Source organism: Castor canadensis, chromosome 19 (assembly GCF_047511655.1).
Source record: "Castor canadensis chromosome 19, mCasCan1.hap1v2, whole genome shotgun sequence".
Classification (NCBI taxonomy): Eukaryota; Metazoa; Chordata; class Mammalia; order Rodentia; family Castoridae; genus Castor; species Castor canadensis.
In genome coordinates this window covers 19,591,591-19,615,449 of record NC_133404.1, presented here as the reverse complement: position 1 = coordinate 19,615,449, position 23,859 = coordinate 19,591,591, and the positions used below count along the sequence as shown (strand labels likewise).

The 23,859-nt window shown below is 37.8% G+C and overlaps 1 protein-coding gene and 1 pseudogene across 2 annotated transcripts in view; one reads left to right on the top strand and one right to left on the bottom strand.

Moving 5' to 3' along the window:
* Positions 1 to 23,859, bottom strand: part of Oca2 (OCA2 melanosomal transmembrane protein) — a 354,214-nt gene that overhangs the window by 187,559 nt on the left and 142,796 nt on the right. For both annotated transcript variants that reach the window (XM_074062129.1, XM_074062128.1), the window contains exons 17-18: positions 23,435 to 23,492; positions 19,636 to 19,744 (exon numbers count right to left, since the gene is read on the bottom strand). In XM_074062129.1, coding sequence (XP_073918230.1) covers positions 19,636 to 19,744; positions 23,435 to 23,492 — 167 coding nt within the window. The remainder of the gene's footprint in view (positions 1 to 19,635; positions 19,745 to 23,434; positions 23,493 to 23,859) is intronic.
* LOC141419365 (U2 spliceosomal RNA) lies at positions 4,769 to 4,875 on the top strand (annotated as a pseudogene).

Here is a 23,859-nt window from a genome sequence, read left to right as displayed (position 1 = left end):
ATGGGAAGCACTGAGGCACAGAGCAGGTGCAGTACTGGAGTGAGGCTTAGGACCAGTAAGCTCCAGCTCCAGATCTGTCCTCTACATTTTAGATCCAGGGAAATGCTTCCAACCACCCAAGGTTCCGGCTGTGACCAACAGTCCAAAGCTCAGGACTGAAAGAGTGGCTCAGGAGGTAGAGCATCTGCCTAGCAAGTGTGAGGCCCTGAGTTCAAACCCCTGTGCCACCAAAAGTTTAGAATGAAGCCATGAATATCATGCTCCCTAGACATTATGAAGGAGTACAATTAAAACTGAAAATTATTAAAACAAGTAAATTCTTAGACAAAACTAATAATTAGTTAAAACTTAAGCATTAGGAAAGAATGCTAAAGTTGGACTCACTAGCACAGAGGTGGGCAAGTGCTGGAGGGGCATTAGACATTGCCAGGGACGGGGCCTTATCTATTAGTTCCCCAGTGCCTCTCACAGTGACAAAGGGATTAACACATTCGCACAGACACTGAATTAAGAAATGAAGGAATTGGGTTCAGTGGAAGAGTACTTGTCTACCATGAGCGAGGCCCTGGGTTTTATCTCCAACCTGGCTTACAAAAGTGAATGAACAGGAAGCTAAAGTATCTACTTTAAACAAAGAATGCAAATTCCTAGAATGCCACACAACTGGAGTTTCCTTGGAGAAGGCAATATTTAGTACTATGTACAGGTTTTTCTTGGGTCCACTGGAGCCCCATGAGTTATTTAGTACACAACTTCCATGAGCCACATTCTACATAAATGGAGCCCCAGGGCAACAGAAAACCTGGCCCTGAAAAATGGACCCAGCCATCTTTGGCAATGACAAAGCTTTGCATTGAGACTATTCCCTTGTTCATCAGCTTCCTTAAAAATTCAAAGGGAATGGGGATGGGGATGCATTTTTCATTGACTCCTTCCATGCCATAGTCACTCCTGATAGCTGAGCACCATGGGTATTGCAACACACAAGTCATCACAGCCTTTTAAAATTATTTTTCTATAGTGTTTTCTATAGTGGCTCACTAGTGTATTATCAGAACTCATCACTCTTCTCCTATCAGAGCCCCAAGAAATTTCCCCAACCCCAAAGAGTTAGGTGAAGCCACAATACCAATCTGACCATTGGACTGTGAACAAATGAGACCAACTTTCCCAGCCTGGCATTCAAGGACAGCTGTAAACTCTATCCACTGATTCTTCCCTGACAACATGACCCTGGAGACTGTGTTGATATGGTGGCATTAAAATGCATGCTGGCTCCTCTGTCCATAAGAACTCTTAGTGATGAACACTGGACATGTGGCATTAGCACGAAAAATCCTTTGCCATGTGAGATCTTCTGAGATGCTAAGGTCAGTGTTTTACCCAGCAAAGCCTAGCCTACCCTGATACATCTGGTCTGAGAAAAATATCAGATGCACAGGGTGTAAGTGATACCACAATGTGTTTGCAAATGTCCACAGAAAAACTAGGTCAGTCATATTTCTAGCTGTTGAGTTTTATTCCAATTAACTTTGTCATTCACTAATAATGGAACACTTAATTTCCTCAAATGAGCATTTGGAAAACTGGCTCTCTTATGCTTACAAGCCTCAGAAATGATCATATCTCACAGGAGTTATTTAAGTTCTTCTTGACATTATTAGTGTTGAGAAACTGAAGCATGAAAATTTCTCAACATTTTGCTTCAAAAAAGCAAGTGAAATTGTTGACACAACTTACTGTTCCTAGCATTATGTCACCAAAGTTAGAGATGTCCAGAAATTTGAAAGAAATAATCTCTTGGTCCCAATATCTCTAATAAGCTTGTAGACACAAGTTATCTATATTTATTTTTTATAGCAATCGTTTTTTGCTATAATGGGGAAAATATAATTTACATAGAAAACAATGTTAATATATATTGAGACAACTTAGACTTCAAGGTTAATGACCAGTGAGAAAATAGTAAATAGTAACCTTTTGATCAGGGAGTTTTAACAATTCTCTTGAGGAAATACATGTCTAACATTTCACTTTTCCAGCAGTAACTCACAGAATTTTTTAACTCATACATATCTTTCTTTAAATCTACCAGTAACATTTTTGAAAACTCCATAGCTTAAAAGATGATGTGCTTGCTATCAAAATCACTTAACTTGTAAAAAACAAACATCAACAACAAAAAACCCTCAATGAGACATTCCAAGATGGCATATTGTTGACACACTCCTGATCACCAAGCTACCACAAATGTGAAAGGTAACCTTAGGTTCATGGCAGCAAGCATAGTTGGTCTGGTTAGTTTGCTAAATAAGAGATTGCCAATATATAAACAGACCATATCTACAATGACCAACCTCAAGAGCAAATCCACCCCTGGTGCACAGAGGTTGCCAGGAATATGCTGTACCAATGGCTGGTGCTCTTTTTTTCTGGACCAGAGTAGCCTCTGATCCACGAAGACCACTCAAAGTGCTAAAAATCAACACACAGGTCTGTGAGCCTTCCAGGAGCCAGGAGAGCCCCAGACTTCAGAGAAAGAGAACAATTACTGACCACTGGCCACCAACCTGAGAATCCCTCCCATACCAGAGAGAACCAAGTACAAACCATTCAGGTGAGTTAGCTACTTTCAGTCTTGAGGCCTCTGCACAGTCCAGCTCAGCTTGTGGGCATCTGACTGCACACCACCAGTTTATCAAGCTTTTAGCCTAATAAACTGAGTGAAATCACCTGCCTTGCCTGGTGCTGGAGGGGCGCCATACTCACAGCTCAGCTTGTAGCATCTCTATACAAAGGAAGACAAGTGTGGGTGCAGGCTAGCCAAGCCTGAACCCAACCTATAAGAAATAATAATTCATTCAACCACCTCCAAGACGCCTAGTAGCAAAATGAATCTGACTACCTTTCCAGAGAAGACTTTTTGTCCAAACAGCTAGAGCTAAAGCTCCCAGACTTGCCTGGAGGGGGAGGAGGGCCACTGCTCCATACTCAGCCCTTGGTGATCAACTTGCAGAAGCCTCCTAGCTAAGCAAACTGAAATTGACTGCTGACCCTAAGAAGAGCCTTTGGCAGAATATCCTGAGTGGAGGCCCCAGAACCTGCCCAGCCAGGAAAGGAAACGCCACTTGCCACTCGGCATAGCATATCTATGCTAAGGAGGGGCAGGAACTGAGAGAAAGCCCTTGTCTGAAGCAACTCAGATGTGCATAGTCTGGGAAGGGCACCACCCAGTGAGGAAACATGAGAACTGAGGACCAGTATACTCACTGACCTCAGAAGAAACCCTCTTCCCTTTACAACAAGGAAGACATTTAAACTTTAGAAAACAGTTTTTTTTTTCCCTTTTTACCAAAGTTTCATTTCATTCAACCATCTTTTATTCCAAATTTTCTCCCTACTTTTCTAATTATTCCACTTTTCTCCTTTTCTTTTTCTTCTTTTCGTTCTTCTCCTTCTTTCCCACATTCCCTATCTCTTCCTAACAAACCATGCAAATAGTGGTTTATTGTACCACCTTCTTATATGATTTCCATGCTTTCTATCAATAGCACCCTCCTCCAAAACAAAAGAATCTCTTCCATAACAAAAAAAAATTGCACCTCTACACACATCAGGGTCTTATTAACCTGCAGTCCCCTCACACCTCTTCTCCCCCACTTCCCATTCTCTTTCTTCCTTATTTCCTCTCCCACACCCATGATTTTAACTGCCTAAATTTCAATCTCTATTCAAACAACTTCTACTTTTCCAACATGCCTCTGCTTATAGATAATACTGCCAAAGGGTTTTATATTTCACATAAATATCTGGTTCAGAATTGAATTCATGAATCTGTCATTGCCAAGTTATACCCCCCGAGTCAATGGACAGAAATGCACAACAACAGAGCCAGTAACCAATCCTGCGAGAACACAGAAATTAATTCAAGGGAAAAACTTCAGATGACTAATACCCCCAACCAACTAACTGATAACAGATAAGCAAATCTCAAAATAGAAGCAAGGAAGTAGGGAAAGGTTGGGGAAAATGACTCCTCAAAAGGTCAACAACCACATAAGGAAAGATCTGATGGATAATAAAGGGATGAAACCTCAGTCTCCAAGCTCAAAAGAATAATGATAAGAATGATTAAGGAGGTTAAAGAGGACATGCAAAAACAAGTAAACAAAATCCAAGAGAATATGGATCAACAGCTCAGAAAACACAGAAATAATTAAATGAACTCAAAGAGGATATGAACAAACATCTTCTTGAAATCAAATAAGACACAAAAGAGATAAATGAAATAAGAAAGACAATACAAGATGTGAAAGGGGAATTTAATAAAGATAGAGAAGTCTCAAAAATACCATATAGAAAACCTGGAAATAAAAAAAGCTCCTTAAGTCAAATAAAAAATACAGTTGTAAGGCACTCCAGAAGACTGGAACAAGTGGAAGAAAGAATTTCAGAACTTGAAGACAAAATAGACTTAACAGACAAAGACAGATGAATGCATATAGGAAAAATGAAGAAATATGAAAGGAATATGCAAAGATGTTGCAACTCCATTAAAAGACCAAACCTACAAATTGTGGGCATTGAAGGAGGAGAACAGGTACAAGACAAAAGCTTAGGAAACATATTCAACAAAATAATATCAGAAAACTTCTAAAATTTTGAGAGACACCCATTCAAGTACAGATGGCCTCTAGGACACCAGCAGACACAGCAGTTCTAAGGGGAAAGGTTTAAACTACAGATCTACATTAAAAACATGGAGAGAATCATTTCTCAGACTTTGGCTAAGAGCAAGTGTAGTATCTGTTCTTATCAGTTTAAAAACCCAGAGAGATCTCAAATAAATGACCTAGTGCTGCACATCAAACTCCTAGTAAAACAATAACAAGCTAAGCCCCAAACCAGCAAGAGAGAGATCATAAAAATAAGCACCCAAATCAATAAAATAGGACCAAGAAACTATGCAAAGTATCAATGAAACATAAAGTTTGTTCTTCAAAAGATAAATAACATTGATAAACCCTTAGCAAATCTGACTAAAAGGAGAAGGGAAAAGACCACATTAATAAAAGTAGAGATGAAAAAGGGGATATCACAACAAAATACCAATGAAAGCCAGAGGATCATTAGGGAATACTTTGAAAACATGTACTCAAATAAATTGGAAAACCTAGAGGAAATGAATAAATTTCTAGTCGTATATGACCAACCAAAGTTGAACCAAGAGGATATTAATCACCTAAATAGATGTATAACAAATAATAAAACTGATGCAGCAACAGAGTCTCCCAAAGAGAAAAATCCAGGTCTTGATAGATTTTACTGCTGAATCCTACCAGAACTAATACCAACACTCCTCAAACTCAAACTATTCCATGAAATAGAAAGGGACGGAACACTACCAAGCTCATTCTGTGAAGCCAGTATTACATTCATTCCCAAACTAAGAAAGACACAACAAAAGAAGAGAATTATAGGCCAATCTCTTTAATTAACATAGATGCAAAAGTTCTCAATAAAATATTGGCACACTGAATTTAACAACATATCAAAAAGATTATGTACCATGATCAAGTCAGTTTCACTTCAGGGATGCAAGAATGGTTCAACATATGCAAATCAATGACTGTGTTAGAGCACATAAAAAGAAGTAAGGACAAATAATCACATGGCCATCTCAATAGATGCAGAAAAAGCCTTTGACAAAATTCAACATCCTTTCTTAACAAAAGCTCAGGTGAAACTAGAAATCAAAGGACTGGACCTCAATATAATAAAGGCTATATACAACAAACCTATAATGAACAACATGCTAAGTGGGGAAAAAACTGAAATGACTTCCTCTAAAGTATGGAATAAGACACGGTCTCTACTCTTTTTCCTCATATTTAACATAGTCTTAGAATTCCTAGCCAGTGCAATAAGACAGGAAGAAAAAATAAAAGGAATTCAAATGGGAAAGGAAGAAGTCAAATTATCCCTATTTACATATGGCATGATCTTATACATAAAGGACCTGAAAACACCACCAAAACAGTCATAGACACTGTAAACACTTTCAGCAAAGTAGCAGGATACAAAATCAATGTTCAAAAAATTACTAGCTTTTCTATACACCAACAATGAACAGACTGAGAAAGAATTTAGGAAAACAATTCCAATTACAATAGCCTCAAAAAAATACCCATGAATAAACTTAACAAAGGAAGTGAAAGACCTCTACAACAAAAACAATAAATATCTAAACAAAGAAATTTAAGAAGATATCAGAAGATGAAACGATCTCCCATGATCATGGATTGGCACAGTTAATATCATAAAAATGGCTATTCTACCAAAACCAATCTATATGTTAAATTTAATCCCCATCAAAATTACAGTGATTGAAAAATCAATCCTAAAGGTCATATGGAAGTAAAAAAGACCATGAATAGCCAATGAAATACTGAGCAAAAAGAGCAACAGTGGAGGTACTACAATGCCTGACTTCACTCTACACTACAGAGTCATTGCAATAAAAAGAGCATGGCTCAAAAACAGATATGAAAATGAATGGAACCAAATAGAAGACTCAGACATAAATCTATACAACTACAGTGACCTGATTTTTGACAAAGATGCCCAAAACATTTGACAGAGAAAAGACAAATGTTACTACATGAAACTAAAAAGTTTCTGCACAGCAAAGGAAATTGTCACCAGACTGAAGAGGCAGCCCAAAGAATGTGAGAAAACCTTTGCCAGTTATACCTTGAGATTAGTAACCAGAACTTTCAGGGAGCTCAAGAAACTAAACTCCCAAAGGATAAATGAAGAAATGGGCAAATGAACTGAACAGAAATTTTTCAAAGCATAAAGTACAAAAGGCCAAAAAAATATATGAAGAAATGTTCAACATCCCTGGTAATAAAGGAAATGCAAATCAAAACCACATTAAGATTTCACCTCACTCCTGTTAGAATTGCTATCATCAAGAACACAAGCAACAACAAATGTTGGCAAGGATGTGGGGAAAAAAAAGAATTTACTGCTAGTGTAAATTAGTACAACCACTGTGGAAAGCAATATGGAGGCTCCTCAAAAAGTAAAAGTATAATCACCATATGATCCAGCAAGACAACTCCCAGGCAGATAGTCAAAGGAATATAAGTCAGAATACAATAAAAACACCTGCACATCTATGTTTATTGTTTAGTGCAGCGCTATTCACAAAAGCCAAGCTATGGAAAGAGCCCAGATGTCCCATACTGATGAATGGATTAAGAAAGTGTGAGATATATATCTCCAGCCATAAAGAAGAATGAAATTTTGTCATACACAAGTAAATGGATGGAACTGGAGAACATAATCTTAAATGAAGTAATCCAAGTTCAGAAAGACAAAGGTTGCATGTTTTCTCTCATTTGTGGAAGATAGACCCAAATACAAATATAAGCATTATAATGTATATGTATATACATACAGAACATATTTCCAAAAGTGAGATGGTTAGAGGAAACTAAGGAAGGATGAAAAGAAGAAAAGAATGATAGAGAGTGAATAACATTGAAATACATCACATTTGTGTAGAGCAAGACACAATGAAATGCACTGAAAACTGTGGACAACACAAAGTAAGGGGAAAAGGGGAAGGGGAAAAGAGGAAACTAAGGAAGGATGAAAAGAAGAAAAGAATGATAGAAAGTGAATAACATTGAAATACATCACATTTGTGTAGAGCAAGACACAATGAAATGCACTGAAAACTGTGGACAACACAAAGTAAGGAGAAAAGAGAAAAGGGTTAGACTGATTAAAGTACAACATATTTACAGGTAAAATGCCAAGACAAAACCCCATTGAACAATAAACAGACATTTAAACATTGAAGGACAGGGATGTGAAACAGATCATGTTAAGAGTAGAGTAACAGCAAGAGGTAAAGGAAGGTGAATATGATTGTGGTACTTTCTGCACATGTATAAGTATGGAACATTGAAACCTATCAAAGTCATTTTAAGGAGAGGAGAGGAAAAGGAAGAATAATGAATGGGATTAACCAAACTGGGGTACAATATATGTATATATGGAAACATCACAATGAAATCCCCTATTTAACTATCATACATTAAAAGAACATTTTAAAGACCTCAGCAATCTTGCCATTATGTGCAGACCTATGTGATGTAAATCACTGGGAATGAAGATCAGGGGAGGTATCCCCTCAAAGTCTTGTAGGATACCATGAAGTACACCAATATATGCCTAAGTCCTAGAAGCAAAAAGAGGGAGAGGAACAAAAATATCATTTGAAAATATAATGACCAAAGTTTCCAAAATGTGATGAAAAATGTAAATCTCAACACTGAAGAAGCTCAACTAGGACATCCATCTCTAGACACATTAGAATAACTTGCTGGAAGACAAAGACAAATACAAAGAAAGTCTTGAAGCAGTGAGAGACAAGCAACTTACCATGTGCAAGGGGTCTTCAATACAGTTCACAGGAGATCACTAATCTGAAATCATTGAGCCTGGAATGGCACATTCAAAGTGCCAAAAAATATGACTGTCAACCAAGAATTGTATGTCCAGTCAAACTGTCCTTCAAAAATAAAGGGAAACTGACAGTCCAACATAAACAAAAACTAAGAAAATTTCACTGCTATAACCACTTGCATACAAAAAAAATACTTAAAGAAGTCTTGAAGTCTGAAATGAAAGGACTTTTAAAAGTAATTCAATTACATGAGAAGAAATAAAGGACAGGTATAGTGGTATTTGCATAAATGAATATAAAAGACAATATAGAAATAATTTGTTTGTACCTCTCATATTATTTAAAAGATGACAGCAGAAAGCAATAATGGATATAAAATATATGAAGATATTTTATGAGAGTAACAGCACAAAAGCAGGGAGAAACAGCTATATGAGGAAATTTCTTTTATAGTATCATAACTAAATTGGGGGTTGAAGGTTAACTCAAGCAGTAGAGCACCTGCCTAGCAAGCATGAAACCCTGAGTTTAAATTCAAGTACTACCAAAAAAACTAAATTGATATAAATTAAAATACTCATTATAATCCCCATGGCAACCACTTAGAAAATAATTCATAAAGTAGAACCATAGGGAATTAAAATGGAATATTAGAAAATATCCATTTAACAAAAAAAGGAGTAATGAAAGAATAGAACAAAATGATGTAAGACATATAGAAAAAAATAGCAAAGTGGCAGACTACATTCTACCAGATCAGTAATTACATTTAATATAAAAAGATTAAACACTCCAAACAAAAGGCAGATATTGGTGGCATGAATGCTTTAATGACCCAAATATATGTTGCCTACAAGAAATTTGTTTTAGAGTCTCAGACAAAATAGGTGGAAAATAAAATGAAGGAAAAAAAAGATATACCATGCAAACCTATCAAAATGAAAGTAGAATGCAGATGTGGTGGCACACACCTGAAATTCCAGCACTTAGGAATAAAGGCAGGAGAGTCACAAGTTCCAGCACAGCCTGGGCTACATAGTGAGATCATGTCTCAAAAACCCAAAGGTGAGGGACATATCTCAGTAGTAAGAGGTTGCCTAGCATGTGCAGGGTCTAGGTTCAAGAAAGGAAGAAGGAAGGAAGGAAGGAAGGAAGGAAGGAAGGAAGGAAGGAAGGAAAAATTATGTCTGTTGAAATTATTCCAGGAATAGGGGAGGAGGGATAAAGAAGAATGGTGGAGAGGGTGAATTCAAGTATGATATATTTGATATATTTAAGAACTTTTTTAAAGCCATAAGGTATCCCCAGCACAACAATAAAAATAAATAAAATTTCCAACTAAAATAAAAAAACAAGTATTGGTAGAAATGCACAGAAATTGGAATCCTTATATATTGTTATTAGGAATATTAAAAAGATGTATCTAGGGAGAGGGGAGATAATGGAGAATGGTGGAGGGGGTGAATTCAGGTATGATATATTTGATATATTATGGGAGTTTTTGTAAATGCCACAATGTACCCCTACCCAGCACAATAATAAAATAATAATAAACAAATAAATAAGATACAACTTCTGTGGCAAGACAGTTTTTCATAAAGTTAAGCATAGAGTTTCCATGTGACCCTGAAATTCTATTTCTATATGTATACCCAAAAGAGTTTAAATATATACCAACACAAAACTTGTGTTGACAGTGATGACAACGATGTCACATGTCACATGATGTGCATTGTATGATATAATGTCACTTCACACAATATTACAATGCTTGCTGTTCAATTCATGAAGCAGATAACATTCAAAACAGAGTCTCACCAAAGATGAATGATCACATTGTATACTGGCTGAATCCATGGGAAGATCTTGTATTTATTTGCCTCTGTTGCTCTCAGAAGAGTTATTGTCACTCTAAAGAAACTGTATTCTATTGAAATACATGCTAATCAAGCTCCTCTCTTATTCAACCTAACCTATCATGATGAATAAGCAATACAAGGAGCATTGTATGTATGTATGAGTATGTATCCCAGAATTCCCAGATAAAATCATCTGTACACAAACTCTAATTGCAAACAAAACTAGGGCTTTTCCAAGATGGCAGCTAGAGGGAGTAAGCAGAAATCGTGCCTCCTATAGTGAAATCTTGGAGAGACACTGAAGACACACCTTGCAGGCAAAACTACCGAAAAGACGCAAAACTTTGACCCCTCCACAACTCCAGCCGGTGTAGAGCATCTCCAATTCACATTAACGGAGAAACCACGGGCTCCCAGGCTGCCAGTTGCCCGCGCCCAGATGGCTTGGGAAGACACGGACAAGGTGAGCTTAGCGGTACCGCGGTACTCCCACAGACAACCCTGGGCCAGCATAGCCCCCTGGACAGACCAACCTCCACCCAGGGAAAAAAGAGAAACTGAGTAATAAGCAATAAGAACAATAAAGAAACATGGGAAAGAGGGTGGGGCTCACTGAGTGGCAAAGATTGGGGGAAGGGAATCCTTCCCAGAACTGTACGCCAGCGGGAGCCGGGCACACACCCAGCAACCAGGAGCAGGAGAGCTTGTGAGAGTGGCAGAGGGAGGAAAACTCCACAGGAGAGAGGGGAAGACCCATTTCCCACATGAACTGTAAACAAACACTGTGGCTGGCATGAGCACCAGCACCACCCAGTAATCACGAGCGGGAAAGCTTGTAAAAGTGGCAGTGGGAGGAAAACACCACAGGAGGGGGGTAAGACCCACCTCCCACGGGAGCTGTAAACAAACACACAGTCCTAAAAAAGCTGGTGCAGTGTCACCTCCCCCAGCACAGGAGAACTCTGAGTAAACAAAGCCTGTGGGGCCAGGTGAGTGCTAAGCTCACCCCTGAGATCTGCATAAATAACACCCCCAGCAACAGCAGGCTGACAGCAGCAGGCAGACAAGCCACAGCCGCAGATACCATTCACAGAACAGTCTCCGGACTCTTTTTTTTTTTCCTCTCTCTCTCCCTACCTCTGATGAGAAAACAACCAAACTACACGTGCATGCTGAAAAACTTACTGAAACTGTATTGCATTTGAACTTGTGACACGTTGTGGGTTTTTGTTTTTTGGTTTTTGTTTTTGTTTTTGTTTTGCGCAGTTTTGTTCTACCTTATGCGTCCCCTTTGATGAGACAACTACAGAACAACATCTGAGGCACCATCTCCAGGACTGGAGACTGAGACGCACACCAAAATTATTAAGACTGAAACTTCATTGCATTTGAACTTGGAGGCTTTTTTTTAATTTATTTTTTTATTATCTATTTTTCATTTTGTTTCATTTTATTTTTATATATATTTCTTTGATTTACTTATTTTTCATTTTTATTCTTATCTTTAGTCTTTTTATTTTTTATTTTCAATCCTCTCTCTGTCTCTCTAATGCCTGTACAGCTTACTGTCAATTAGTACACTAATGCTCACTGTTTATACCTTTGTAACTTTCTTGCTTGATTCCTTGTTTTGCTTTCTCCTACTTGTCTGTTTATATGTTTTTCCCTCTTCTTTAACTTCTTACTTTCCATCTCCTCTCACCTTCCATTCTAAATCTTACCATTGTTATTATTACAAGCTAGAAAATACTTAATTGCACACAGTACAGGGACATTAACAACACCAAGGAAAATGACGGGAAGACAGAAAAAAAAAGGAAAACCAGATTCCCCACAGCAAAAAATTAGTACAGGAACCAGAGGGGAATGAAGAAAACAGATACTCAGATCCAGACTCCAACAAAATGAAGATAAACTATGCCAAAGAACCCAATGAAGCCTACAAGAATAATTTAAAAGAAGATATACTACAGGTACTCAATGAGAATTTTATAGAGATGATACTGGATAGGGTCAACCAAAATGTACAGGAGACACTCAAGAAATTCCAAGAAAACAAAAATAGAGAATTTGAAAAAGCAAAAGAAGAAATAAAGGAAACCATAGAAGCGCTGTATAAACACCAAAGTGAAACAGATCACAATAAATAAACAGATAAATGAACTCAGGACAAAAATAGAAAACATTAAAGAAGAAACCACCCAGGATATGGATAACCTCAGAAAAAAGAACGAAACAGAACTGCAAAACAAAACGGAAGGCCAATCCAGCAGAATAGAACAAACAGAAGACAGAATCTCAGAACTCGAAGATGAAATGATAATCAAAGGAAAAAGCCAAAGAACTATTAATTAAACAACTCAAGACCTGTGAAAAGAAAATGCAAGAACTCACTGACTCCATCAAAAGACCAAACTTGAGAATCATGGGCATCGAAGGAGAAGAGGTGCAAGAGAAGGGAATGCATAATATATTTAACAAAATAATAACAGAAAATTTCCCAAATCTAGAGAAAGATATTACCATACAGGTGCAAGAGGCCTCCAGGACACCAAACAGACCAGATCAAAAGAACTACCCCACAGCATATTATCATTACAACAACAAGCTCAGAAACAATGGAAAGAATATTGAAGGCTGTAAGAGAGAAAAAAACAAGTAACACACAAAGTTAAACCCATCAAAATCACAGCAGACTTCTCAACAGAAACATTAAAAGCAAGAAGAGCATGGGGTGAGATCTTCTGGGCACTGAATGAAAATAACTTCAAACCCAGGATACTCTACCCAGCAAAACTATCATTCAAAATAGATGGAGCAATAAAAGTCTTCCATGATAAGCAGAAACTAAAACAATATGTGACCACAAAGCCACCACTACAAAAGATTCTTCAAGGGATTCTGCACACAGAAAGTGAAACCCAACTGAACCATGAAAAGACAGGCAACACCAAACCACAGGAAAAGAAAAAGCAAGAAAGTAGAGAGTAACCTCAACTTAGGTACACAAAATCAAACCTTCAAACAACTAAGACAACTAAATGACAGGAATCATCACATACCTATCAGTACTAACACTTAATGTTAACGGACTTAAATCACCCATCAAAAGGCACCACTTGACGAAATGGATTAAAAAGGAAGATCCAACAATTTGTTGCTTACAGGAGACCCATCTCACTGACAGAAATAAGCATAGGCTAAGGATGAAAGGCTGGAAGAAGATTTACCAAGCCAATGGCCCCCAAAAACAGGCAGGAGTAGCAATACTTATCTCTGACAAAGTAGACTTCAAACCTACATTGATCAAATGAGATAAAGAAGGACATTCCATACTAATAAAAGGGGAAATAGACCAAAAGGAAATAATAATCATCAACCTGTATGCACCCAATGTCAACGCACCCAATTTCATCAAACATACCCTGAAAGACCTAAAAGCATATAATAACTCCAACACAGTGGTTGTGGGAGACTTTAACACCCCATTATCATCAATAGATAGGTCATCCAAACAAGAAAATCAATAAAGAAATCCAAGATCTAAAATATACAATAGATCAAATGGACCTACTTGATGTCTACAGAACATTTCATCCAACTTCTACACAATATACATTCTTCTCAGCAGCCCATGGAACCTTCTCCAAAATAGATCATATCCTAGGACACAAAGCAAGCCTCAGCAAATATAAGAAAATAGAAATTATACCGTGCATACTATCTGATCACAATGCAGTAAAACTAGAACTCAACAAAAAAGTAAAGACAAAAAACATGCAAACAGCTGGAAACTAAATAACTCATTACTTAATGAACAATGGATCATTGATGAAATAAAAGAGGAACTTAAAAAGTTCCTGGAAGTCAATGAAAATTAAAACACAACCTACCGGAACCTATGGGACACAGCAAAGGCAGTCCTGAGAGGAAAGTTTATAGCCATGAGTGCATATATTAAATAGACTGAAAGATCCCAAAGCAATGACCTAATGATACATGTCGAACGCCTAGAAAAACAAGAACAAGCAAATCCCAAAACAAATAGAAGGAGAGAAATAATAAAAATAACACCTGAAATCAATGAAATAGAAACCAAAAAAACCATACAAAGAATTAATGAAACAAAACCTTGGTTCTTTGAAAAAATGAACAAGATTGACAACCCCTGGCAAACCAACTCAAATGAAGTGAGAAAAAACCCAAATTAGTAGAATCAGAAATGCAAAAGGGGAGATAATAACAAACACCATGGAAGCCCAGGAAATCATCAGAGACTTCTTCGAGAACCTATATTCAAATAAATTTGGAAATCGTAAAGAAATGGACAGATTTCTAGATACATATGACCATCCAAAACTGAACCAAGAGGAAATTAATCCCCTGAATAGATCTATAACACAAAATGAAATTGAAGCAGCAATCAAGAGTCTCCCCAAAAAGAAAAGTCCAGGACCTGATGGATTCTCTGCTGAATTCTAACAGATTTTTTTTTTCTTTAAGGCTTGGGTCATTTCTCCCCCCTGCCCCCACCCCCTCCCTTACCACCCAGATTTTTAAAGAAGAACTGATACCAACCTTCCTTAAACTGTTCTACAAAATAGAAAGGGAAGGAAAATTGCCTAACACATTTTATGAAGCCAGTATTACACTTATCCCAAAACCAGGCAAAGACACCTCCAAAAAGGAGAACTATAGGCCAATCTCCTTAATGAATGCTGATGCAAAAATCCTCAACAAAATAATGGCAAACCGAATTCAACAACACATCAAAAAGATTATTCACCATGACCAGCAGGCTTCATCCCAGGGATGCAGGGGTGGTTCAACATATGAAAATCAATAAACATAATAAACCACATTAACAGAAGCAAAGACAAAAACCACTTGATCATCTCAATAGATGCAGAAAAAGCCTTTGATAAGATCCAACATCATTTCATGATAAAAGCTCTAAGAAAACTAGGAATAGAAGGAAAGTACCTCAACATTATAAAAGCTACATATGACAAACCTACAGCCAGCATTATACTTAACAGAGAAAAACTGAAACCATTCCCTCTAAAATCAGGACCCAGACAAGGATGCCCACTATCTCCACTCCTATTCAACATAGTACTGGAATTCCTAGCCAGAGCAATTAGGTAAGAAGAAGGAATAAAAGGAATACAAATAGTAAAGAAACTGTCAAAATATCCTTATTTGCAGACGACATGATCCTATACCTTAAAAACCCAAAAAACTCTACTCAGAAGCTTCTAGACATCATCAATAGCTACAGCAAGGTAGCAGGATATAAAATCAACATAGAAAAATCATTAGCATTTCTATACACTAACAATGAGCAAAGTGAAAAAGAACGTATGAAAACAATTCCATTTACAATAGCCTTAAAAAAAATCAAATACCTAGGTGTAAACCTAACAAAAGATGTGAAGGACCTCTACAAGGAAAACTATAAACTTCTGAAGAAAGAGATTGAGGAAGACTATAGAAAGTGGAGAAATCTCCCATGCTCATGGATTGGTAGAATCAACACAGTAAAAATGTCTATACTCCCAAAAGTAATCTACATGTTTAATGCAATTCCCATCAAAATTCCAATGACATTCATTAAAGAGATCGAAAAATCTACCGTGAAATTTATATGGAAACACAGGAAGCCACGAATAGCCAAGGCAATACTCAGTCAAAAGAACAATGCAGGAGGTATCACAATACCTGACTTCAAAATATATTACAAAGCAATAATGATAAAAACAGCATGGTACTGGCACAAAAACAGACATGAAGACCTGTGGAAGAGACTAGATTACCCAGATATGAAGCAACACAACTATAACCAACTTGTCTTTGACAAAGGAGCTAAAAATATAAGATGGAGAAATAGCAACCTCTTCAACAAAACTCCTGGGAAACCTGGTTAGCAGTCTGCAAAAAACTGAAACTAGATCCATGTATATCACCCTATACCAATATTAACTCAAAATGGATCAAGGATCTTAATATCAGACCACAAACTCTAAAGTTGATACAGGAAAGAGTAGGAAATACTCTGGAGTTAGTAGGTATAGGTAAGAACTTTCTCAATGGAACCCCAGCAGCACAGCAACTAAGAGATAGCATAGATAAATGGGACCTCATAAAACTAAAAAGCTTCTGTTCATCAAAAGAAGTGGTCTCTAAACTGAAGAAAACACCCACAGAGTGGGAGAAAATATTTGCCAGCTACACATCAGACAAAGGACTGATAACCAGAATATATAGGGAACTTAAAAAACTAAATTCTCCCAAAACTAATGAACCAATAAATGGGCAAGTGAACTAAACAGAACTTTCTCAAAAGAAGAAATTCAAATGGCCAGAAAAACACATGAAAAAATGCTCACCATCTCTAGCAATAAAGGAAATGCAAATTAAAACCACACTAAGATTCCACCTTACCCCTGTTAGAATAGCCATCATCAGCAACACCACCAACAACAGGTGTTGGCGAGGATGTGGGGAAAAAGGAACCCTCTTACACTGTTGGTGGGAATGTAAACTAGTACAACCACTCTGGAAAAAAGTTTGGAGGCTACTTAAAAAGCTAAACATTGATCTACCATTTGATCCAACAATACCACTCTTGGGGATATACCCAAAAGACTGTGACACAGGTTACTCCAGAGGCACCTGCACACCCATGTTTATTGCGGCACTATTCACAATAGCCAAGTTATGGAAACAGCCAAGATGCCCCACTACTGATGAATGAAATAAGAACATGTGGTGTCTATACACAATGGAATTTTATGCAGCCATGAAGAAGAATGAAATGTTATCATTCACTGGTAAATGGATGGAATTGGAGAACATCATTCTGAGTGAGGTTAGCCTGGCCCAAAAGACCAAAAATCGTATGTTCTCTCTCATATGTGCACATTAGATCAAGGGCAAACACAGCAATGGGATCGGACTTTGAGCACATGATAAAAGCGAGAGCACACAAGGGAGGGGTGAGGATAGGTAAGACACCTAAAAAGTTAGCTAGCATTTGTTGCCCTCAATGCAGAAAAACTAAAGTGGATACCTTAAAAGCAACTGAGGCCAATAGGAAAAGGGGACTAGGAACCATAGAAAAGGTTGGATCAAAAAGAATTAACCTAGAAGGTAACACACACGGACAGGAAATTAATGTGAGTCAACTCCCTGTATAGCTATCCTTATCTCAACCAGGAACACTTGTTCCTTCCTATTATTGTTTATATTCTCTTTTCAACAAAATTAAAGATAAGGGCAAAATAGTTTCTGTTGGGTATTGAGGGGGTTGGGGGGAGATGGAGGTGGTGGAGTGGGTGGTAAGGGAGGGGGTGGGGGCAGGGGGGAGAAATGACCCAAGCCTTGTATGCACATATGAATAATAAAACAATAAAAAATAAATAAAATACATTATTAAAATTTTAAAAAATAAAAATAATAAATAAATAATTTACTGCAATAAAAAAAAAACTGGATGCAAAGGCAGAAAAGAAACAATCCTCTCAACCACAGATACAAGAGCCACACAAAAAGATATGAGATATATTTGTAGAAACAGTAAACTTCCCAGACTAAAATGAAAAGCTTCACAGTAACCAAGATGTTTTTAAAGTACATAGGAAGATGTGACTTTAAATTTTAGAAGTATTGTTCTATGTACAAAGACTATTGCCAAATGCTAAAACAATCACATGTACACACTCATGTATTTTTAGTTTTTCATGTGCTTGTTATGTTCTTTCCAAACAGAATTTCAAATAAAACAAAATAGTTGTGAACACCCAAAAGAATTCTTTAATGGAACTCCTCTGCTCATAAAAATCAGTTTCATTGTATTTGTTCAATTACCAGCAGTGACCACTTAACTAATTCCTATAGTGATTAAAGGTTTATAGAGCTAAAATTACATTATGCCTGGGTATAATTGTAAATAATTACACTGCAACAATTTCTAGATGCAATCTGCCCAAAACAACTGAAATTCATGACCTTGTCACTAAACTAACTTTGGCTTTCTTCACTACTTCATCAAGATTCTGTGTGAATTGACTCTCAGGTGTGAATAAAGAACACCTGTCAGCTCAGAACCAAGCCCAGGTTGCCTGGCAAGCTGGATTTGAATTTATTTAGGGTAATAAACTCCAACATGCTGAGAAGATACGATATAAAGCTGGACACCCAGTCAAATGTATGTATATCACGTGCTATGTGTGAGAATCTAGAAATGTGGCCTTTTTTTTCGTAAGACAGATAAGGGAAATTTATACCCTAAAAATTTCTAATGTATCCAGAACCTCAAGAAACAATAAGAATAACTGAAGCTGTGTTGTCCTTTTATTTTGTAAGTTAACAGGCTTTGCTTTTGCAGTTACATTCTTCACTTGTTGCAGTAAATCAAAGTTTTGTAAAAATTAAGATGAAAGTAATGTATTTTAAATATCTTAGCTGATCTCAGTTCAGAAGGAAAACTATGGGTAAACTTTGATTTTAAAAAGACTCTGATACCACCTCAAATTTATCTTTTTCATAAACCTATACTTTCACGTAAGGTAGGTTTTGAGAGTAGGGTTTTGTTTTGTTTTAAATAATGACACCACTATAATTCACTGTGAAATTAACAAGAAACACCTATGACAAACAGAGAATGTTCATGAAAAGATGAAAGATGCTGGGAGTTAGGAAGATAAGCTCGGCCTGAAAGAGCCATGTCTCTTTTGTACACATGCCCTAACCTTGACGCAGTACTGCCAAAGATAGAGCTAAGAGACATGGTCTGGCGAAAGTGAGGGAAGAGAACGAAAGGAAGAAGATGGGAGTCGGGTTTACTGCATGGGGAAAACGATTCACAGCTGGACAAGAAGACTGAGCCTAGGTGGAGCTCTTGCAATTCTCCAACTCTTTCAGTCTGTCATTTGTCAAGTCAAGCTGCATGGGAAGGCAGAATGGACCTTGTTGTCTTTTAGGAACCAGTTCAAGACATGGTTATCAAGTATGACAAAGTGGAGGAACTGAGGACCCATGGAGGGACTGAGGTACACATGGTACCTGGAATTAGCAAAGGCTAGAGATATGCATCATATGCATCTCTCCCTCTCTCCCCAACCCCCAGCAAACAAAGAAGGAAGTAGTACAGAGAGGCTTCCTTCCACTCACCAGCACACAGCCCCTTGAGGTACAGTTAGCATCTGAGAACATGCTTTGAATCCTTCCTATCCACATTGTGATATCAATTGCAAAGCCGAAAACAAAAGCTAACAAAAAAATTAGACTCACCAAGATCAAGATGAATGCCAGGGACAAAGGAACTGAGAAAAAATGTGAAGATAACAAACCCCAGCACCGTCAGGCATTTGACAAGTAGAATCCTGTCTGATATCCTATGCTGTGAGAGAGAAAAAACACAATTTTTTTTACTTGATGCATTCTTCTGATACTTGAAATGTCTCCACAGTCCTACAAGATTTGAAACACTACAAATTTCCCTGTATGATAAAAAATATAATATCTTAAACTTGAAAGAAGGTAACAGGGAGAATGGTATCTGTACCAGAATATAGCATTCAAAATCTTTGTGAAAAATCAACCCCAGAGATGTGAAATACAGTCTTTTTATAAAATAAATGCTGGCCCAAACACATTTTAATCCCAGTCCACCTGTGTCAGGTGAGATACCAGCCAAGCCTTTAGGGAGATAACAAACAACCTTCAGGGATCCGGCCCTGTGAGACACGTGCATTTCCACAGGTGCCTATGCAGTCTCTGCATTTTAGCTCAACTTTCATTTTCCTATAAAGCAAAGCTCATGACAATGAGCTCACCATGCTCTTGAAGTACAACTCCTGCATAACACTCTTTCTCTGCTCATTTGTGAAACCCTTACAAGGGCTTTGGAATGGAAGTTTCTCCCGTTTTATCACTGAGACCAAGGATCAAGGAATCAAGGGAATCTGCCCAGTCACTCAGGGGGCACAGAAGGCAGAGTGTCTTCTGCAGTCTTATGAAGCTCAGAGTCACAGAACAATCAGGGTGTTCTTTCCTATAAGTCCCCAAAAGATGCAGTGCCACGTGGCCCATAGCTATGTGGGGCCAGGGCAGTGGAGTATGGGCACAGGTCAACCTATACTGCCATCCAGTTCCCCTGTGCAAATCCCAGCTCCATTGCATGAGTTGACAACCACAGTGAATCCTTTCTTAAGAATGGTTCCACAGCACATTGGTCCACTTATCAAATCTATCTGGATTTAGAGAGATATCCAGGGTAGTTTGTTTCAGGACCAAGCAGATATCAAAGTCCTCGGTTGCTCAAATCCCTTATATAAAATGATGCAGTATTTGCATATGACCTATACATATATCCTTCCTTATACCTTAAGTCATCTCTAAATGATTTACAATAGCTAACACAATGTGAATGCTATATAAATAGTTGTTACACTGTATTTTTAAAGGAATAACAAAAAATGTCTGTACTTATTTAGTACAGACAAATTTTTAAAAAATATTTTCAGTCCTGGTTGGTTGAATACATGGATGTAGAACCCCCAGACACAAAGGGCTAGCTGTAGGTATCCATGTCTATAGATTTACAGCAGACATACATTTAGATAACAAGAAGAATATCTGTATCTATATATAGACATAGATATGTAGAAATATATAGATAAGGAGATAGACATTAGGATGTAGAGATAAATAAACAAGGATATAGATACAGATTTATACAAGACACAGACAGATAGATAGATAGATGATATAGATATAGTAGACATAGATACAGACATAGACATATAGAGTATAGTGGTAGAGACAGAGGTCGATTTTCTCTTTTGGTTTCTCTACTCATACAGTTAAAGCTCCTGCCATCAGGAACACAGCCGCTCTGGCTGCATCCCCTGGTACTTGGCACACAGGCCAGAGATGCTATCCTCACTCATGCCATGGGGCTGCCTGCTGAGCACCTGCCGTCCTTCCCTGCCCACTGTGAAACCCATGACATGACCTTCCCCACTCATCTTCCCCTTCCACTTCTAAAGAAGGCTAATCTTGCTCCATTGTTCTGTGATGGAAAATTAGGAGGGAAAGGGCAAGGCAAAAAAGAAAGTAAAGTGCTCAGAGGAGAGCAAGTTGGTTGTCACCATGTGTGAGACGAAGCATCACAAAGCTTCCCAAGATATATACTACCACAGCAAATTCAAAGATCAGATGGGGGCTCCGTTCTAGTCAAAGAGCATTCCAGTGCCATGCAGCTAGCACAAGTGGAAGTTTATTTTGGGTGTATGACTGGGTGTCAGTCTCCTTTTGACTATCTGCAGTTATTTCCTGACATATCCTTAGTCACAATAAGGAGATATTGCCAAGTCCTCTGGGCTCTACCCACAGTCCTCATTCACCATACACAGAGAGGTATACATCCCTCCTCTCAAAATGGCGTGGTCTACAAGGCAACAGGAATTTGTATAAACTTGAGGACCAGAAGAGTGTCGTGGCTACCCCCTTCTTTTCTAATCCTGGCCACCTTCACACAGTATCTTCATAGATTGTGAAGACAGCCCATAAGCCCAAATCCCCTAGAGAACACATTACCTGTCAAGACCCCAATGTCTAAATTTCTTTTCACTAAGGACAAAACATTCCTATCATAATTAGGGCATAGGAGGTTAATCTCTTCCTAGAAAGTAAACTACATGGATTTGATACAGCATGAGTTAGTAATGGGAGATTAAAACATGATATATACATGTCTGAAATACCAAGGTGAACCCCCTTGAACTATCCATATACACTTTTTTTTAAAATGGAGGACAGGAAGGTAAAACAGATCCATTACAGGGATGGGTACCAGTGGGAGAGGGGAGGACATAAGAAAGAAGGAATGAGGGTGAATATGATGGATGTATTTTGTATTCATGTATGAAAATAGAATGAAACCTGCTGAAATTGTTATAAAAAGGGGAGGGGGGCATGAGGGAGAATGATGAGGGGGTGAATCTAATTACGATATATTATAAACACATGGGTAAATGTTACAACGTATCTCCCTGTACAACTATTATATGCTATTAAATAAAAAAGAACTGTCATTGAGGTACAAATGACTACTAACAGATCTTGAGCAGAACCCTCTCAGGTGGGAGAGGGATCTATGCATCCATAGGTGGACTAAGAAAGCTTACCAGAGTCCAGGCACGGGTGGCTCAAGCCTTTATCCTAGCTACTTAGGAGGCTGCAATAGGGAGGATCAAAGCATAGGAACCTGGAGACCTTCCCTCCACAGGCCCAACTCAGAGGGAAGGTCCTGATGTCTCTCCAGGGCAAGCAAGAAAGGTGTCGACAAGGACATATGAAAATTGTAATGTTCTGATTTCCTGACAAAAAGCCTACCATTTCTGGAAATGTTGTTAACATATGGAAATAAATATGTCTTGTATACAACAGAAATAAAAAACAATGGCTTTCAGACAAAACTTCATCTGAGGTAATAAACAGAAGAGAGGATTTGAATATTTTACTGCAAAAAATGCTTGCAGTGACAGATATCTCAATGACTGACTTGATTGTTGTACAATGTGTACATCTATTCAGAGATGACATTTTATCACATAACTCTTTACAATTGGTATGTTGAATTTTTATTTTTTTTAATTTTTTAAATATTTTTATTAGTAGATATTAGTTGTACAGGGATTTCATTGTGACATTTCCATATATGCATGTACTATACCCTGGTTGGTTCACCCCCTCTATTATTTCCCTCTTCCCACTCCCCCTTCTTAAAATTACTTGACAGGTTTCAGTGTTCCATATTCATACATGTGTAGAAAAGTCACTGACCATATTCACCCTCCTTAACCTCTTCATTAACCCTTTTCTCCCACTTGTACCATCCCTTTAACATGACCAGTTTTACATTCCTGTCCTTTACTGATTAAGTATCTGTGCATTATTAAGTGGGTTTTTGCCTTGGTATTTTATATGTAAATATACTAGTATGTTGAAATTTTAACAAAAAATCTCAATCACTGTATTCTACGAGAGGTGAACTAGAAACCCCGGAGAAAAGAAACCGAGATACCTTTTTTTGTAGCTCCTGGATATTGGTCTCCCAATTTTTATCTTCCTGTGAGATTTGTCTAAAAGAGAAAGTACATTCATCATATCCTGGTTGTAAGCAGAGCAGTGTCAACAGCTGTTAAAGCCTGCACACCATCAACAATATGGACCCTGGCCCACTGTGAAAGGAGTCTGATTAGACATGGAAGGTGACTAGGGGAACTTGATTTGTCAGTTAAGAAAGATACTCTCTATTTCCAAAGAAAAGCAATGTGTACAATGGTGTAAACGTTGGATGAAATGTGTGCATGTACCAGTGTAAGAGAGCAAGTGCACGAGACATCACGAAGAACATGTACCAGTGTAAGTGCATGTAAGAGAGCAAGTGCAGGAGATGTCATGAAGAACACGTGCCAATGTGTGAACAAGGACAATGACTGTAGCCCC